General features: G+C 38.2%; 1 protein-coding gene across 12 annotated transcripts in view; it reads left to right on the top strand.

The window, feature by feature from the left end:
* The window catches only part of map7d3 (MAP7 domain containing 3), a 158,898-nt gene that overhangs the window by 72,524 nt on the left and 65,431 nt on the right, over nt 1-20,943 (top strand). For all 12 annotated transcript variants that reach the window (XM_051935178.1, XM_051935177.1, XM_051935174.1 and 9 more), the window contains exons 3-4: nt 14,234-14,314; nt 17,648-17,811. In XM_051935178.1, coding sequence (XP_051791138.1) covers nt 14,234-14,314; nt 17,648-17,811 — 245 coding nt within the window. The remainder of the gene's footprint in view (nt 1-14,233; nt 14,315-17,647; nt 17,812-20,943) is intronic.

Below are 20,943 nucleotides of genomic sequence, written 5' to 3'. Positions count from 1 at the left end.
GCAGGAATATCATGAAGTGAATGGATTCTGTGCGATGATCGCGGTCTCCTCTTAGTGCGGAGGAAGTCAGTTTAAGAAGCGTAGTGATTAACAACTGGGTCGGGGAACACTTAACACAAAGCATTTAATGTGCTGCATTAATTTATGATGGGGTTTGACAAAATCTAGTAAATTAAACATTGATTTTAGGAAGAAGTTTAGTTTACGACATTCTACTTTAATTATGAAGTAAACTATGAGAATAAAGTGGAAATGTTGACTTTAATCTCGACATAAACGGCGAGAATAAAGTGGAAATGACTCCGCCAGGGCTGCCCTTTGTCACCGATTCTGTTCATAACTTTTATGGACAGAATTTCTAGGCGCAGCCAGGGTGTTGAGGGGGTCCGGCTTGGTGGACTCAGGATTGGGTCACTGCTTTTTGCAGATAATGTTGTCCTGTTTGCTTCATCAGGCTGTGATCTTCAGCTCTCTCTGGATCGGTTCGCAGCTGAGTGTGAAGCGGCTGGGATGGGAATCAGCACCTCCAAATCCGAGACCATGGTCCTCAGCCGGAAAAGGGTGGAGTGCCCTCTCAGGGTTGGGAGTGAGATCCTGCCCCAAGTGGAGGAGTTCAAGTATCTCAGGGTCTTGTTCACGAGTGAGGGAAGAATGGAGCGTGAGATCGACAGGCGGATTGGTGCGGCGTCCGCAGTGATGCGGGCTCTGCATTGGTCTGTCATGGTGAAAAAGGAGCTGAGCCGTAAGGCAAAGCTCTCAATTTACCAGTTGATCTATGTTCCTACCCTCACCTATGGTCATGAGCTATGGGTAGTGACCGAAAGAACGAGATTGCGAATACAAGCGGCTGAAATGAGTTTTCTCCGCAGGGTGTCTGGGCTCTCCCTTAAAGATAGGGTGAGAAGCTCAGTCATCCGGGAGGGGCTCAGAGTAGAGCCGCTGCTCCTCCGTATCGAGAGGAGTCAGATGAGGTGGCTCGGGCATCTGATCAGGATGCCTCCTGGACGCCTCCCTGGTGAGGTGTTCTGGGCACGTCCAACCGGGAGGAGGCCCCGGGGAAGACCCAGGACACGCTGGAGGGACTATGTCTCCCAGCTGGCCTGGGAACGCCTCGGGATTCTCCCGGAAGAGCTAGAAGAAGTGGCCGGGGAGAGGGAAGTCTGGGCATCTCTGCTCAAGCTGCTGCCCCCGCGACCCGACCTCGGATAAGCGGAAGAGGATGGATGGATGGATGGATGGATGGATGTTGACTTTATTCTTGACATATAGTTTGTTTTTTTCTTCCCTGTGTCCGTTTTTTTTTTTTTTTTCTTCACCGTGGGCCTAATACGATTCCGTAGGGCTATACCACAAATAGCATTATAAATGCAAGTTGCAGTTTTATTATTTATGCATATTTATGCTTAGCTTGAAGCAAGGTCCATATTAATGCAGTTTGCTTAAATGATGGTTCAGTTGGTAAAGATGTCATCACCAATTTGCACTTGTTTTGTTTTATTTTAATTTGGTGAATACTGTGTAATGCACCTGGGCTTGAAGCCTTGAAGTAATAGTGCAACTTTCAGTAATAATACCATTATTTATTTTATTGTTATTATTTATTAGTTTAAATATTATGCAGTTTAATGATGATAAAGTTGTTTAAAAAGTCACTTTAACGTGTCAGTGGACAGAGATTGTTAACATTAACAGAAAGTGTAGTTGGTTTACAAAAAATATTTACTATTTATTCCTTTTCTAAGACATATTCAGTGCAGTACAACTTTTGACAAGCACTTCTGGATATTTTACTAAATCTAAATGCCTCTTTGTATGGTTGAAAATATGTTGTCAAAATTATAGTTTTAAGTTTTTGCAAAATTTGTTCAATAAAAAGGTTCTATATTTTGACTGCATCTGTCATGCAATGTGATTCCTTCTCTTCATTAGTGCCACCCCCTTGAAAACTATCACTTTATGGGGCCATGCAAACCTGTATTAATACTTGTATGCACATTAAAATGTTTTTTTTTGTACAATGCTCTTGACAGTGGAATAGGTTATTCTTAGCCAGTAATTGCAGTGGAAAATGTGGTTAACATCCACTCATGCATGGGGAAAAAAATACCGTCGAATACCGTGAAACCGGGATAATTTAGAAAAATACCGTGATATAGAATTTTGGTCATACCACCCACCCCTATTGTGGGTTTGATTCTGGGTCTTCCCCTCATTTACCGTATTGAGTAGTGAACTTCTATTATTATTACTATTATGTGATAAAAGCATACATTTGATTTGATTTTGATTTTACACCCAGTGTAAATTTTTGCTACTTGTGAAAGTTTGTTTTTTCTTTTGTTTTTTTTAATTTAGTTTTATTCTCTCTTTCACATTCATGTGCTACAACGAACTTGTCTCTCCCTCTCCATTATTTTCACAAGAGCAGTGATGACCACAGTTGCTGCTTTGGTTAATGCCTGGTCAGTACTGTTTGTTGTACCAGCAATCAAAGATATGATGCCCCGTGACTGCTATCAGACCATCATGTGGCATTTGCGCTTTGACAACAAAGGCACCCATGTAGAACGTGTGAAAAACTACATGTTTGCAGTGATCTCGGACATCTGGCAATGTTTTGTTGAGAACTGTGCTTTCAGTTACAATCCAGGGTAACATATTACAGTTGATGAGCACCTGTTTCCCCCCTAGGTCCGTTGTCCTTTCTTGCAATACATCTCAACCAAGCCTGACAAATTTGGCTTAAAGTTTTGGATTGTGGCACATTTGGAGACAAAGTACATGTGCAATGCCACTCTGTATTTAGGAAAAGATTCCAGTCATCCCACAAGAGAGACTTTCATAGACTGTGGTCATAAATCCATTTCTGGACAAAGGTAGAGCCGTAACAATGGATAACTTCTTCACATCTCTTTCGCTGGCTAATAGACTGCTGCACTGCAACACAACTCTGCTTGGCACCATAAAGTGGGATGGGAACTTCCACCTGCAATTAAAGTCACTTCAGTACGCAAGCAATTCTCCACGCTAGTGTTTAGATCTGGCAATGCCATGCTGATGGTGTATGCGCCCAAAAAGAAGTAGTCAGTCTGCATTCACAGTACCATGCACCATAACGTGGAGATTGGACAGGATCAAGAAAAAACATGTTCAAAAGGCAACTTGTGTTCAAATGACATAGCGCTTTCAAATAATAGCATTTTCATGCATGGATGTGTGTTTGTGCATGCATGAGAGAGGCAGAGACAGATTTGATGTCATTCAAGTGGTTAGTGGAATATAAAATAAACAGTTTCACAAAGGTATAATAAAATAACTGTGCTTTTATTCAACAATAAAACCGAATAAAAAAAATTCAAGTAACAACAAGATACCAAGAAGACATGATTCACATCATTCACCTGCATTTGTGTGTCTGCTTATATCCCTTCAGTGATATATTTTACAAGTAGCAAAACTTTACACCAGCTGTTATAGATACAAATCAAATGTATGTTTTATTATACACTGCCTGGCCAAAAAAAAGTCGTCGCCCATTGGATAATTACTGCATGGGCGATTATCTTTCAGCTGGCAACAAGTTATTTAACCCCAACTGGTGCAATGAGTTGCTTCTCATTTGTTAAACAACCATGTCGAAAGACACAACTCGTGGTTGTGGAAAAGATGTTAGTCTGTTTGAGAAGGGTCAAATCATTGGCATGCATCAAGCAGAGAAAACATCTAAGGAGATTGCAGAAACTACTAAAATTGGGTTAAGAACTGTCCAACGCATTATTAAAAACTGGAAGGATAGTGGGGACCCATCGTCTTCGAGGAAGAAATGTGGCCGGAAAAAAATCCTGAATGATCGTGATCGGCGATCACTTAAACGTTTGGTAAAATCAAATCGAAGAAAAACAACAGTAGAACTCAGGTCTATGTTTAATAGTGAAAGTAAGAGGATTTCCACACGCACAATGCAAAGGGAACTCAAGGGATTGGGACTGAACAGCTGTGTAGCCGTAAGAAAACCACTAATCAGTGAGGCAAACCGGAAGAAAAGGCTTCAATTTGCTAGGGAGCATGAAGATTGGACTCTGGAGCAATGGAAGAAGGTCATGTGGTCTGATGAGTCCAGATTTACCCTGTTCCAGAGTGATGGGCGCATCAGGGTAAGAAGAGAGGCAGATGAAGTGATGCACCCATCATGCAAGATCTTGGTGAAAAATTAATGCAACACTGGATGGAACTAAATCTTGTGACATTGCAGAAGCTTATCGAAACAATGCCATAGCAAATGCGTGCCGTAATCAAAGCTAAAGGCGGTCCAACGAAATATTAAGAGTGTGTGACATTTTTTTTTGGTGGCGACTTTTTTTTTGGCCAGGCAGTGTATAATAGTAATAATAACATCAGCTCACTACTCAAAACGGTAAATGCAGGAAAGACCCGGGATTGAACCTACAACCTCTTGATTTAGAAGCAGCTGTTCTTACCTCTAATCCAGCCATGCGATTAATATTTCTGCTTCAGTTTTTACATACTGACTGCAACATGTAAATTGAATACATTCAACACTCGTTTATCAAGGTTAATCAATTCCAGACTCTACCGCGATAAATGAATTTCTGCGAAGTAGGATTCTTTATTTATAAATCGAATATTTTCACAGTTAGAGCATAGAAAACCTGTTTACGACCTTCTAAATACGTTTTTTAACATTATTAGAGCCCTCTAGACATGAAATAACACCCTTGTAGAGACGGGGACTTTTAAACACTGCAAACAAACATTTGTATCTTTTTCAAAAGTTTAATCAATGCTCCATGACAAGACAGAGATGACAGTTCCATCTCACAATTAAAAGAATGCAAACATATCTTCCTCTTCAAAGGAGTGCGCATCAGGAGCAGATAATGTCAGAGAGAGAGAGAGACAGAGAGAGAAAAGCAAACAATCAAAAATCAAGGTGCTGTTTGGCTTTTAAGTATGCGAAGCAACGCCCGACAAAGCAGCCGTAAGGAAGGGAGCAATGTGAAGGTAGTCTTTCAGCATTTTTTAGAGGAGCATCTGTATCCTCTAGGCCAGTGTGCGAACAGCCCCTCTGCTCACACCCTCTCCGTCAGGAGCAGAGAATGTTAGAGAGAGAGAGAGAGAGAAAAGCAAACAATCAAAAATCAGTAGGTGCTATTCGGGCTTAAGTATGCGAAGCATCGAGCGGGAAGCATATCATATATCATTGAGGAGTTTTATTTAATACATAATACATGCTCTGATTGGGTAGCTTCTCAGCCATCCGCCAATAGCGTCCTTTGTATGAAATCAACTGGGCAAACCAACTGAGGAAGCATGTACCATAAATTAAAAGACCCATTGTCTGCAGAAATCCGTGAACTAGCGAAAAATCTGTGATATATATTTAGATATGCTTACATATAAAATCTGCGATAGAGTGAAGCCGCGAAAGTCGAAGCGCGATATAGCGAGGGATCACTGTAATTTTTTTCCTTTGGTTATATTCTTGAATAAAGGTGCACTTGTTTTGTTATACCTTTTGTGAAAGTGTTTATTTGATATTTGGACTTCAGTCTACACACATTATACACTTCATGTCAACATTTTGTCATTATTACTACAACATAACAAACGTTTGTTTTAGTTTGTGTGTTCCAACATTTCATACCTTGCTTTTCCTGTCATCCTAAATTTACCCAGATCGTTGTAGACATGGAACACACATGAAATGTATGTATTCCAAATAATATATTATTTACCCAATACCAATCCAATTATTCACACCCAAATAAACAGACTTGAGCTCTGAGAATTTTCTGTCCGACTTCAGCTTGCTGCTTGTGCTGATTGATACATTTGCAAAACAGACGCTGATGAAGAGGTGCAAAGGAATTTAAGGTAACCCAGCATTATGACTTTTTTCGTAGGCTTCAAGGATTCTAGTGTTAAAGAAAAAATAACAATTCCTGCCACTGCACATATCAAGATACATACACTGGACATGTCACCAGCACTGTCATTATTGTAGCTGAAAAATCTCAGCATACTTTTATGGCTACCAATTTTACCAAAGACAATGTACTAACTACTGATGTTCTTTGGACACTTTAAAGTTGTGAATTCTTACCCCATTTTTTTTTAATAGCAACCTGGTACATGTGCAGTAAAACAAAATGTGTCTATCTAAATTCATTTGGGCTTTCTTCACTGTATAAGTCTCTTATTGTTAAAGAGGTGTCTGAGAAATGTGTCTGTATTAACAGTTTGACAGAAACCTAAAATTCCATCTTTACTGTATATAGTTGGTCTTGCAAATGAAAATAAGTAATAGTAAAGTGGTCTGCTCAAAAAATTTTAAGAATTTGTTAGACTTCTTGGGCATCCTTAAAGTGAGAAACCTGGTGATTCCATTGCTCTTTTCTGCCTTATTTTAACAGAACAGGGTGATGCTGGTTGGTTGTTGTGCAGATATATTTCTTGGCAACCATTAGGTCTCTTAATACAATTTTTATGTCATTTAGTTCCACAACATACCCAAGTATTGTTGCTGACCATGTGCATACGTTTATAGCTACAGTTTCAGCCTGAATAGTTTGCTGAGTTTCAAAGCATTTGTAATCTCAAACTGTTTCCAGACACAGTGATTTCAGTGTACTTTAGTGCACTGTGTGCTCAGTCTGATGTAGCATCTTTGTGCTAAGGTGGGAGTTTTGCAGCTCAAATATATGGTTGGAAAATCTTGGAGAAAACATGTAATGCTGTTTATTTGGCATATAGTTTCCAACATTTTGTTGAATCTGTGTCTTAAAGCTGTTCTGACAAAAGCTGGCTCGGTTTGCTTTGTTTTTGTCTTTGTGAGTGAGCGCTGGTTGGGTTAAGGCTGGGTGGAATCTCCACCATAAAAATAAATAAATCACCGTCTTGTCGACGGTGTGAATCTTAGCAGCACCGGACCGCTACAGCGTTATTCATTTCTCCTTGCTGCTGATTGACTGTGATACATCTCCAGCTAAGTGTTACTGTGTTTTCCGTTTACTTAAAAGTCTGAACAGTACCTGTACTTTTTGGCTGATTGCTTTGTTTCTCTCTCCTCCCCCAGACATTCTCTGCTCCTGTTGGGGGTTGTGCTCCCCTATGATGTTTGTCTATCATCAGCGCTTAGCTCTGTGTGCTTGCGTGCAGCCAGTTAAAACGCAGTTGGCTTAGTGATTTACATACATGGTGTCAGTTGCACTTTGTACATATTGTTCCAGTAGTTTTTTTAAATGCTTTTTTCAGTTCATTAGCAGTGTATAAAATCATCAGTGTTGCAGTAATTGTGATGCTCTTTGCATGAAAAAAAAGTGTTCCATTAAAATTTCACTTTTTCTTTGTTAATTGTGACTTTTACTTAAAGTGCAGCAAGAAAGTATTTGGCATCCAGGGATGCGTTAACCCCCAAGTATGTGGCAGTTTAAGGGTTAAAGCCCCAAGATGCCACCGAAACGAGCTGCACCGTCTAAGGCTTCTGGCAATGAAAACACACTTGCATGAATTACAGTACATATAGTGGTAACATCGGTATTTTATATTCTAGCAGTGCGGGAGACATAGCAGTACAGTATACAGGTTTACCTTTACATTCTTTATTTTTAGGTAATGTATTAAGCTGAGTTTGAAATTAAATTAAAGTGTTTTGGGGGCATAATTAGGGTTTAAACTGTGAAAATAGGCATTTTTTTTAAACACATCCAAAATTTGCGATTTTTCACAATTCGTGGGTGCTCTAGGAACATAACCCCCGTGAATTTTGGGGGTGTACTGTACTTGTTTACCTGTGAGAAAATGTGCATACTGAAGGATAATTAATATAGTAATACCTCGGGTAATGAATCCTCTGAGAATGATGCTCCTTCATAACTAAGTCTATATAAAACATGCTGTAGTGCTTGTGAAAATTCATGTATCAGTTCTATTAGAGTCATTGTGCAACATCATTAAGCAGAATAATTGTCTTCTGTCTGTGATATTGTGGGTTATGTAGAACAAAAAGTGAATTTATTTACGTGCTTAGTTATTTCACACATGCTGTAGTCTTATTCGTATTTTTCATAAAGTAATAAATATAATTTTCCCAAGTATGTCACAAAAACATAAAACAATATATTTTGAAACTAAAATTAATTTTATAAAGAGAATAAAAGCTGTAGAAAAGAAATATCATATAATTGAATCATTGAGGTTAGCATATGATCATGAAACGTGCAAGCACTTCAGAGGTGGTTGTTCTCTGCTAAAGCCCATTAGTCTCGGTACATGACCATAGGGCTGGGTGATAGGGACCTAAATTAATTTTCTGCTATGTTGATCCAAAATGCAATATTTGATGTTTCTTGATATGTTCTCAAAATACCTTAAAGACTAAACATCACCAGCAAATTGATATGTATATGCATATTTGCTATACAAACCTAGTGTATTTTCTCACAATAATAATATGAAATATTATCTAAGGAAATTTTATGAATAGCTGTACCTTAGAGAAGCAGGTCAAATGACATGTTTTATTCCAACATATTTGTCTGATATCTCCCCTATCTATATATATATATATATAAAATCCCTATGTGCGTCCAGGTGTCCGTGTGTGGGTGTCTTCTGGTGAAGTGCGCTTGCGCGGGGCATGGTGCTATGCGCGATATTACTGTCAGAGAAAGTTAGAGGTGTTTTACAGAAATACAAACCAGTATTACTGCGAGAGGAAATTAAAGGTACACAATACAGTGACGCATATTACAGCCACATACAAGCCAGTATTACTGTCAGAGGAGATTAAAGGCATATTACCGACGCGCACGCCTGTATTACCGCCAGAGAAAATTAAAGGTATATTACGGACGTACAAGCCAGCGGGCGTACAAGACGGTATCCTTCAATAAGGGCGCGCACAAAAAGGCGAGCCTCAAAAGGACGACCTCAATTGGGCGCAGCGAATAAAGGCGCACGTAAATAAAGATCTGCACCTGTTGCCGTTCACATATTCCAGAGCCATTTGAACTAAATTATCTACGCGCCCTTATTGAATAGAGCCGTACAAGACAGTATTACTTTCACAGAAAATTAAAGACACACAATACACGGCGGCAGCCCACAAAGAACGGTCAGCTCAGCAAGTAAACATCAACAAAAGAAAGGCTGAAAGAAAGAAAAATACGACCAACAAAAAGAATGAGGTCAAAGTCCCTTGCCATTTAATATAGACTGTTCCTACTGATGTTTATGCACTACTGTTCTAGCGCCCGTTATTGTAACGGGCTAAATGACTAGTTTATTTATAAGCTTCCATTGTATATATTTCCTGCCTCGCTACCTTCTGTCTGCCAGTCAGCAAACTTTTCTTGCTCTCTCTTTTTCTCTCTCTCTCTCTTTCTCTCTCTCTGGTTATTTTATAAAAGGAAGGACAAAGCTCTTACTTCATTACAGCACTAATCACTGCAGAAATATCGCAAGAACTTGTACTTCGGTACTAATTCAGTACCAATGGGCAGAAAAAATGGTACCAGCTTTTTATTACACTATTGAAAGAACCGAGAAGGTCGGTACTGTGCTCATGGGTGACTGCATGTAGACAAATTACTTTGGAAGGAAAAGTTATACATGGGTAAAAACTACATTTAAAAATGGGTCACAATGATGATGCTATCAGCACATGTTGAAAAGAAAAGCGCAACGGTCATGTCTAAAAGTGCTTGTTTTTGCACAGGTGAATTTCAGCATACGAGTGTAGGAATCAAACTTGTTAAAAGTATAAGTATAGATTTTAAGCAGTATTTTCCAGTTACTGAACAGAAAATATCAGAGAATACATTTATAATGTGTGCATGCTGAGATAAATCACATAGTTTATGATATATGATTCTTTATATACCCTATGTTAACATCTCCCGAAGATTATTAACACCGTTTATTGTTACACTGTGGGAATCCCCATCTCTGCCCCACATTAAAGTTAAAGCCCTGCACTGTATTTAGATGTTTATGCATGCCAACACTTGTTTACTTATTATAGCTGGGTACCTATTTATTAGATGTATCAGTATCTTAAAGCTGTTTTTATTTTCAGTACTTACAAAGTAAAGTATATGTTACAGAAAAAGGCACAATATCATTAACTTCAATAATGGAGGTACTTAAATAAAAAGCCTTTGGATGGGGTTTCTGTTTTTGCTGTAATATTGAATGGTGTCAAATATAGTAAAACTTTCACTGGTATTGGTATTGAAAACAAAAATTGTGGTGGTATGACATCCCTACCCTAAACTATCATCAGTATTTACAGAGGCAGTGAAATCAGATTAATTTTTGGCTGTATAATTAAGCAAAAAAGATCTGAAATGATTTTAGAAAAAGACCACTTTCATTTAAGGTTAACATGCCTGTAAATATTGAGTTAATTGGTTACTGGGCCTTTTAATCTGTACATCTTTCTTTGTTACATTGACTGTGTATCATCACCAAAGTGATACATTTTTATATGAAGCTTTTACTTAGTTTTTATCTTATATTATTGTGCTTTCCACAGTAATTCATCTACTTGTAGTCACGCCTGACTGCAGTACCGACTTTCTCGATACTACTGCTTCTTTAAAAATGCTGGTACCGTTATGTTTTCGGAACTTTTGGAACTTAATTAGTACCAAAATATCAGTTCTGGTGATATACCTAGTTTAGAAAGTAAGATAAATGTTTTTCGTGATTAATAAAATAATTACAATATTAGGTCTCTGTTTTTTGTCTTTCCTGATTTGTCCTTTGGATAAAATAAATGATAAATACCAACAAGTCATTGCAGTGATTCAGGCTTTCAATAGGTAATGCACACTTTATCTTTCATACTGTAATTTGTATTTCATAGTGCACAAAAACAGAATGGCAACAAAGGGTCAGTTAGTAGCTTACTGAATATTGCATCCAGAATTTTTTTTGATTATTACAGGCAAATACTGGGTAATTAAATTATATTAAAGCAGTATGTTATCAAGGTTTATTTTTGTTTGTTTTTACAGTTTTGCCATTCGGTCAAATTTTCTGATTCCACATACAGTGGTACCTCTGGTCACGACCGTAATTCGTTCCAAAAACTCTGGATGTGACCCAATTGATTGTAAGATTGTATGTAAATACAATTAATCTGTTGCAGACCGTACAAACTGTATGTAAATATATATAAGCACAAAAATAGTTAATTATACCATAGAATGCACAGTGTAATAGTAAACTATATGTAAAAACATTGAATAACACTGAGAAAACCTTGAACAACAGAGAAAACTAACATTGTAAGAGTTTGTGCTAGACCCTTACAAACTGCACACTTTTTTTATGAGTTTTAAGGACAGGGGAAAAAATGAAATGCCACTTCTCTTGCGAAACTTTTCAAACCTTCCTCTTCTGGCTTTAAATTCTTCACCTGCGCCGCTCGAAAAAGGATTTTTTTTCAGCAAATCGCCATGAATCTTCCTGGCTTTCGCGCATATGATCGGCACACTTACGCTATCCCCTGCAAGTTGCTTTTCGTTCAACCACACTAGCAACAGTTTTTCTATCTCTTCCAGCACTTGATGTCTGCTTGGTTAACATTATAACTCCTTTTGCAACATCAGCTGCTTTGTTAGGCCCTGTATACGCAAACAAAAGAAAATGGGAAACAGAGAATGGAAAATCATTGGCGCATACGAACACGCGTAGGGAAACTGGTCACCGGTGTTTTTGTTCGCCACCAGAGCGTGTGGTCGTGAACAGATGCAAAATTTTGGCAAACTTTTTTGATCGTAACCCGATTTGTACGTGTTCAGAAATGTTCGTGACCAGAGCTTCTACTATAGTTTAATTTTTGACTTCTGAAAAGCTGGAGCTAATACCTGTAGCACTTTATAGGAGCCAACCCTGGAAGGGGTACACTTTTTTGACAGTGTAAACATTCAGTTTTAGGGTCTATTTAGAGTCACAAATTAGCCTGCAGTGCATGTTTTTGGGATGTAAACTCAAGGTTTCAAATAAAAATCTGCACATACAATGGGAGAACATGTACAGAAAAATGTAAGATTTCATACTGAACTGAAATTTTCCGCTTTCCTATACAGTAATCCCTCCTCCATCGCGGGGGTTGCGTTCCAGAACCACCCGCAAAAGGTGAAAATCCGCGAAGTAGAAACCATATGTTTACAGTAATCCCTTGCTATATCGCGCTTCGCCTTTCGCGGCTTCACTCCATCGCGGATTTTATATGTAAGCATATTTAAATATATATCGCGGATTTTTCGCTGCTTCGCGGGTTTCTGCGGACTATGGGTCTTTTAATTTCGGGTACATGCTTCCTCAGTTGGTTTGCCCAGTTAATTTCATACAAGGGACGCTATTGGCAGATGGCTGAGAAGCTACCCAGCTTACTTTTCTCTGTCTCTCTTGCACTGACTTTCTCTGATTCTGACGTAGGGGGTGTGAGCAGGGGGGCTGTTCGCACACCTAGACGATACGGACGCTCGTCTAAAAATGCTGAAAGATTATCTTCACGTTGCTATCTTTTGTGCAGCTGCTTCCTGAAACACATGCTGCACGGTGCTTCGCATACTTAAAAGCTCGAAGGGCACGTATTGATTTTTGATTGAAAAACAAACTCTGTCTCTCTCTCTCTCTTTGTTTGCTCCTGACGGAGGGGGTGTGAGCTGCCGCCTTCAACAGCTTTGTGCCGGGGTGCTTCGCATACTTAAAAGCAGCCCTATTGATTTGTTTGCTTTTCTCTATCTCTGTGACAGCCTGTGCTCCTGACACGCACTCCTTTGAAGAGGAAGATATGTTTGCATTCTTTTAATTGTGAGACAGAACTGTCATCTCTGTCTTGTCATGGAGCACAGTTTAAACTTTTGAAAAAGAGACAAATGTTTGTTTGCAGTGTTTGAATAACGTTCCTGTCTCTCTACAACCTCCTGTGTTTCTGCGCAAATCTGTGACCCAAGCATGACAATATAAAAATAACTATATAAACATATGGTTTCTACTTCGCGGATTTTCTTATTTCGCGGGTGGCTCTGGAACGCAACCCCCGCGATGGAGGAGGGATTACTGTATATGGTTATTTTTATATTGTCATGCTTGGGTCACAGATTTGCACAGAAACACAGGAGGTTGTAGAGAGACAGGAACGTTATTCAAACACTGCAAACAAACATTTGTCTCTTTTTCAAAAGTTTAAACTGTGCTCCATGACAAGACAGAGATGACAGTTCCGTCTCACAATTAAAAGAATGCAAACATATCTTCCTCTTCAAAGGAGTGCGCGTCAGGAGCACAGAATGTCAGAAAGAGACAGAAAAGCAAACAAATCAATAGGGCTGTTTGGCTTTTAAGTATGCGAAGCACCGCGGCACAAAGCTGTTGAAGACGGCAGCTCACACCCCCATCGTCAGGAGCAGAGAAAGAGAGAGAGAGACAGAGACAGAGAAAAACAAACAATCAAAAATCAATACGTGCCCTTTGAGCTTTTAAGTATGCGAAGCACCCTGCAGCATGTCGCTTCACGAAGCAGCTGCACAGAAGGGAGCAACATGAAGATAATCTTTCAGCATTTTTAGACGAGCGTCCATATCGTCTATGTGTGCGAACAGCCCCCCTGCTCACACCCCCACCGTCAGGAGCAGAGATTGTCAGCGCAAGAGAGAGAGAGAGAGAAAAGTAAGTTGGGTAGCTTCTCAGCCATCTGCCAACAGCGTCCCTTGTATGAAATCAACTGGGCAAACCAACTGAGGAAGCATGTACCAGAAATTAAAAGACCCATTGTCCACAGAAATCCGCGAACCAGCAAAAAATCTGCGATATATATTTAAATATGCTTACATATAAAATCCGCGATAGAGTGAAGCCGCGAAAGGCGAAGCGCAATATAGCGAGGGATTACTGTACTTTCTTTTTTGCTCGTAAGTAAAGGGCATTCCTTGTCAGAGACTGTTTTCTATTAGAGTGATGTTTATTTCTGTTTTGAATTATATGATGAATTGTTATGCAACTTTTTTCTTTTAATTTACCAGTATTTTTGGAGTGTTAATTAATGCATGGTTATATGTAATATTTAGTATATCAATTTTTAAAAACTGATTTTCCAAATTGTGATTAATGATCTGCATATGAATAAAATATTTTAAGTTGCATTATTTATTAAATACAGCATGCTGGTTTACTAATGGTTAATTCTTTTTTTTAGTAATTGATGGAGCAACACTTCGTGTTGATGATAAGCTCAGGGTGGCAAAGGAAAGGAGAGAAGAGCAGGAAAAACAACATGGTATTATTTTTATATTATGCAATCCGCTTGCTTGTAGTATACCATAATTAATGCATTTTCGTGTTCCACAATCTTTTCACTGTTTGAAAAGTGAAATGCTTTTGTAGCATATTAAGTTATCATTTGAAACTATATCTGAGAGGAACAAAATTTAAGTTTAGAGAATTATGAAATAAGTAACAGATAAATGACTACAATAGGCTATTATGTTAAAAAGTACTATAGGGTGCACTTAGGTTTTTGTTTTGTGTTTCTGTGTGATTAATTTAACCTTCACTGTTTTGTGTTAACTCTTTTCTCTCAAGTAGTTTTAACTTTTGTTTTGCATTAAATAACAGTGGAATGATATTGTTGTGATGTAAGATTTTGCATATAACTTGATAAATGTTTTGTATGTCTATTTATAATTTATGCAAAGCAGTGTAATTTAGTGTTTTAAACCCCCCCAACCCCCCTTAGGAATGGGTCTGTTTGAATTTTATGACAGGATTTGGGGGATGTGTCTTAAACCAGTTTGCCAGTGTTTCTTTGCTAAAATCATTTCTACCTCCGCAAGTAGGATAAGGTGTACTTTAACATATGGTCTGGGGGCAGGTGTTAAGATGTTCTATTCCCTCATTGGTCTGAGGTATGGCAGTTTGGAATTGGCTTATGTCAGATGCTTTTAAGTATCATGATGTCCTATTGGCTGTATGGGTTGGACAGAGAATTTATAAATGTACGTGCTTAACCTCACAATCTCTCTCTTGCTAACCTGTGATGATGTAGAAGTATCTCTCTCTTACCAACCAACATACGATGAAGAAGTATCTCTCTCTTGCTAACCTGTGATGATGTAGAAGTATCTCTCTCTTACCAACTAACATATGATGAGGTATCTCTCTTGCTAACCTGTGATGATGAAGATAACACAATGAAGAGCACAGCTCAGCAGCCATTTTGAACAGACATGTGGCTGAAAGCTGAGCACCAATGATGCCTTAACTAGAGACATTTAAGTACCTACAAGTCTGTGTGCCGCCTGAACTACATATCACCATTTAATCAGGTTGTATGGTTGCCAATATTCAAATATACTTTGCATTTTGTTATTATTTCTGAATATTATCAATAATACATTATTTTATGTGTAACTTAACTTCTGCTTGTCTTTTTACTACATCTAATTGCCTGAGGTTATAGATATAGAAGGGAAGGTGGGGATAAGTTATATACAATAATACCTTATAAACAGTGGTAAGTCTGTGAGATTAGGCATTCTAAGGCTACATATTAATAATACAATAGGGGAAAGTAGAGCAATATATATTACTCTACCAAGACAAAACAGATATGTATCCAAGTAAAAGCTTCTTGAGCATTCTACAACACAGAAGAACCCCAGGCTGGAGAAGAACTGCTTTCATTATACAATCCCTTTTACTTATAAATGGTTTTATTACAGTGGGTTATGAAAGTTGTACATTACCATAGCTGATGCACCACTTCTCTGATGTCCGTCTGAGTGAAACTGTTTGTTTTTTCTCTGTAAGTGAAACAGCTCCAGAAAGTGAGAATACAGCCTGATAAGTCACACATTCAAACATCCTTCCCAGCTTTGTTCAATTAAAAGGCTGCCTTTAGAGAAAAGCCAAGCAAAATGACACCTTTTATTGGCTAACTAGAAAGATTACAATATGCAAGCTTTCGAGGCAACTCAGGCCCCTTCTTCAGGCAATCTTGCCTGAAGAAGGGGCCTGAGTTGCCTCGAAAGCTTGCATATTGTAATCTTTCTAGTTAGCCAATAAAAGGTGTCATTTTGCTTGGCTTTTCTCTACATTCATAATGGCTAACACGGTACAACACCCTAGTACTAAAGGCTGCCTTTGTATAAACAGTCTTGGGACTCTTGAATTTGTGTCTTTTTGTCTATAAAGCCATTGTACTGGCAAATGATTGATTGGTTATCAGTAGAAACTTGCAACCCAAAGGCATTAACTGAGTGCTTCAATTGCCCATTTTACTGCCAGACATTCCTTTTCAGGAGTACTAGGTTGTTGTACCGTGTTAGCCATTATGAATGTAGAGAAAAGCCAAGTAAAATGACACCTTTTATTGGCTAACTAAAAAAGATTACAATATGCAAGCTTTCGAGGCAACTCAGGCCCCTTCTTCAGGCAAGATGCCTGAGTTGCCTCGAAAGGTTGCATATTGTAATCTTTCTAATTAGCCAGTAAAAGGTGTAATTTTGCTTGGCTTTTCAGGAGTAAAATAATTGCATTGCCTGGGCAACAGTTTATAGCTTAAATGCATAATTGGTACTGTATTACGTTATTGGTAAATAATCACCAATAACGTAATACAGTACAGCACTCAATACTGTTATTGGGTTTTGTTGCTAAAAAAAAGTATGAAAGGGTGCTACTTGGTCAGGTTAATGAAGACTTCTGTCTCCACACTGTGCAAGTGGTGTGATCTGTTATTTTCTTACATAGTTTAGAAGTTTCCTACTTCACTCCTGGCTCCTCTCGCAGGACGAGGAAGCGACTTGCTTTTAAAATGCTGAACAAGTATGGATTGTTTTTTTTACTAGCATTTTACCATTAATTTCCATGGAACATGCGTTTGACTGAAACTACATGAAAACTGCTGCTGACTGGAGTTTTCTAAATTGCTTCCTGCTAAAATGCTTTGATTTAAACAGTGTCACTGAAAACAATGGCAAATAAATTTACAAGTAGATTAGGAAGGTTCTGCTCTAGAATTAAAACACAAAAAAAAGGTTCACGTGTGACTATGTCCTAAGACCGCAGAGTAAACAAAAAAAAAAAACTTGTTTGTCAACTGTTGTTCTTCAATTGAGACTCCTGTTTTTCATTCCAAAGCTTAAGAATAAGTTTCCTCTGCATGCACCAGTCTGATTTTTTTTTTTCCCCCAGAATTGTTTATTTAATCATATTTCAGCAAACATGCCTGCATTTTGCATGTTGTGAGCATATGACTGGGGTGATTTGACATGTGGATTATGCAATACAATTAATGTGATTTTTTTTTTTTTTTATTGAATGTCGTGGTCTAGCGTTGGTCTGCATAGGTGATCATTAAATCAGAAGGTTTGTTAGCTTCGTTTTCCAAGAAAACATGACATTAATTTTTTTCTCTTCCATCACTGCAGACTACATGAAGTAACATAACAAAAAAAACATTTTTGGTTGAAATATTCCTTGAAAGTTAAAGTTTTTAAGAAGTAGAGTTATGAGACCTGAAATAAGAATTGGAAATTGTTTGTGGTTTCTGGCAAACATATTACATATGTGAAGTTTTTTTATGTAGCTTTATTTATTTATTTTGTAGCTGCTAAAGAATCACAGATACTTGAACGAGAGAAAAAAGCAAGATTGCAATATGAGAAACAAATGGAAGAGCGTCAAAGAAAGTTGGAAGAGCACAGAAAGAAGGAAGAACAGAGGAGGGCTGCTGTGGAAGAGAAAAGAAAACAAAAACAGGAAGAGGAAAAAGTTGGTAGCAATTACATAATAGTGTGAAATTTCTCAAAGCAGTTATTTATTTTTACTTTAAGGTAGCTGGCATCAAAGAACGCATCATCCTCCATGGCTTTTGTATTGAAAAAGGCCACATAACTACAGTGTTGTGGTCATCACATGCATGTAGTTTCCAAAAATAATTTGCGTTGTGAAACATGAATGACACATGCTGTTGCTTGCGGATTAAAACCTAAACAAAGTAAGTAAAAAAATAACCCAGTCACCCCAAAAAAACTTCACGTGAGCAGTCATTAAAGCTATCACATTAAAAAAAAAAAAACGCATACACATTAATAATTCAGTAACTTTATAATACCTAGAAGATTATTTTATTTGAATGAAATTTGCAAGCAAGCTGGCTTATTGAGTATGACAGGTTTTCAGCCAGTTTGCTTATTCTGTACGCTATCATTGGAGCTGGAGCTTGTCCTTGTTTCCTCAGGCACAAGGCATAAACAGTTTGGATGCTGTTTGCCTTGAGGCACACTTGTTTGTATCAGGACAATTTTAACGCTGATTATCCACTTAACTTTATCTTTTTCTTCACCTGTGTATTTTTTTATGTTTTACTGAAGACACAATGGACTAACTAATGAATGAATAGCCTATACTAAAGAGTGACAGTTACATTATTAGGTGTTTCTGGTGAATTGTAGTAGTATTCCTTTGCCTTTTTTAAACAGACATGCTAAGTTGTACAGGGGGAATAAAGAGGACTGTATAACAGATGGTAAAGCGTGCAGCTGGCTTTCTGCTTCTCTGTCAAGTCTGCTGTCTTAATAGGCCTTTTGTGCAACAGAAAGCTTCACAAAATTTGACGACTTTGGCCAATAGTGCAGAGTGGAGTTTAATATTGACTATATAGCATCTAGGTAAGGCATCTCCTCCACTCATGATGGCTACAAACTACAGAGTGTGGTGAAGCTTTGTTTTGTTAGCATAATTACTTTATTGTAGATTTAATACATTTTTCTTTGGGACGCTTTATTTTTAATTTATTTTATGGTAGCTGCCATTTTGTCTACCCCATTGCTTTGATGCATGCGTCTGTTGCTAAGAACAATGCCCTGGAAGACCTGTCACATGACATCATCAGCACAGCTTTATTTAAGCTGGCACCGCATGGGACTCAGTGTCAACTTCTAAACATCATTTGAGATTGTTTTTTCATTAGTTCTTTCTAGTTTGGCAAATTTTTGGCTAGGTTATGAAAGACTTTGACTTAGAGGAACAATATAGGTAAAACAGTTTGGTGACCAAGTGGGAGAGGCTAGATTGAGATGGTTTGGGCATGTGAAGAGGAGAGATGAGGTGTTCGTGGGTAAAATAATGTTGAGGATGGAACCACCAGGCAAAAGAAAAAGAGCAAGGTGCAAAGAGGAGGTTTGTGGATGTGATGAAGAAAAACATGAAGGCAGTTGGTTTTTCAGAAAATGATGTAAAAGATGGGGATAGATGGAGACCATTGATCCGCTGTGGTGACCCGTAAATTGGAGCAGCTGAAAGAAAAAAAATATTGGGCTTTCTTACAAGTGTATGATTTCTGGCTTCGTCTTATGGTAAAGATTTTATCTTTTGGTCCTTTATCAGCTTTGCACCTGTGTCCTGCCCAGTTTACATATGTGGCAGTGCAAGTTGGCACTGAATATTATAGTCATACACCAACCTTCAGTTCAGGACATACTGTATATAAAATACACTGCCTACCAAAAATAAACAGCATTACTAAATACCTGAGCCATTCAGAAAAACCATTTTTCACCTTCCTTTGTTCTGGTAAGGAATAAATATTACCAGGACCAGATAATATTTATCCTTGAGTTCTTAAGGAGGCTACTCAGTACATATATAAACCCTTGACACATATTTTTTAGGAAGTCATTGCACACTGGAGAGATTCCGAAGGACTAGAAAATGGCAAATATCATCCCATTATATAAAAAGGGTGACAGGGCAGATCCAAGCAACTATAGGCCAGTAAGCTTAACATGCATCACAGGAAAATTAATGGAAGGAATTATTAAGGATAAGATTGAGCAACACTTGGCAAGGACAGGAGTTATTCTGAACAGTCAGCATTGGTTCAAAAGAGGGAGATTGTGTTTTAATAACATGCTGGAATTCTATGAAGAGACAACAAAAGGATACGATCAAAATGGAGCATATGATATTTGATGGGTGCAGAATTGGCTTAGACACAGGAAGCAGAGGGGTGATGGTGCAAGGAACCTCTTCAGAATTGGCCGATGTTAAGAGTGGTGTTCCACAGGGGTCAGTGCTTGGGCCGCTGCTATTTTTCATATATATAAATGATTTAGATAGAAATATAAGTAACAAGCTGGTTAAGTTTGCAGATGATACCAAGATAGGTGGATTATCAGATAATTTGGAATCCGCTATATCATTACAGAGGGACTTGGATAGCATACAGGCTTGGGCAGATTTGTGGCAGATTAAATTTAATGTCAGTAAATGTAAAGTATTACACATAGGAAGTAAAAATGTTAGGTTTGAATACACAATGGGTGGTCGGAAAATCGAGAGTACACCTCAAGAAGGTGAGAAGAATTTATGAGTCATAGTGGACTCTAAGCTATCAACTTCCCGACAATGCCCAGAAGCCATTAAGAAGGCTAACAGACTGTTAGGTTATATAGCACGATGTGTGGAGTACAAGTCCAAGGAGGTTATGCTCAACCTTTATAATGTACTGGTGAGGCCTCATCTTGAGTACTGTGTGCAGTTTTGGTCTCCAGGCTACAAAAAGGACATAGCAGCACTAGAAAAGGTCAAGAGAAGAGCGACTAGACTAATTCCAGGGCTACAGGGGTTGAATTATGAGGAAAGATTAAAAGAGCTGAGCCTATACAGTTTAAGCAAAAGAAGATTAAGAGGTGACATGATTGAAGTGTTTAAAACTATGAAGGGAATTAGTACAGTGGATCGAGACTGTTATTTTAAAATGAGTTCATCAAGAACACAGGGACACGGTTGGAAACTTGTTAAGGGTAAATTTCGCACAAACATTAGGAAGTTTTTCTTTACACAAAGAACGATAGACACTTGGAATAAGCTACCAAGTAGTGTGGTAGACAGTAAGACGTT

The sequence above is a fragment of the Erpetoichthys calabaricus genome, chromosome 12 (genome assembly GCF_900747795.2).
Source record: "Erpetoichthys calabaricus chromosome 12, fErpCal1.3, whole genome shotgun sequence".
Taxonomy (NCBI): Eukaryota; Metazoa; Chordata; class Cladistia; order Polypteriformes; family Polypteridae; genus Erpetoichthys; species Erpetoichthys calabaricus.
Note: the sequence above shows the minus strand (reverse complement) of the source record. Positions and strands in the feature narration are given on the sequence as shown.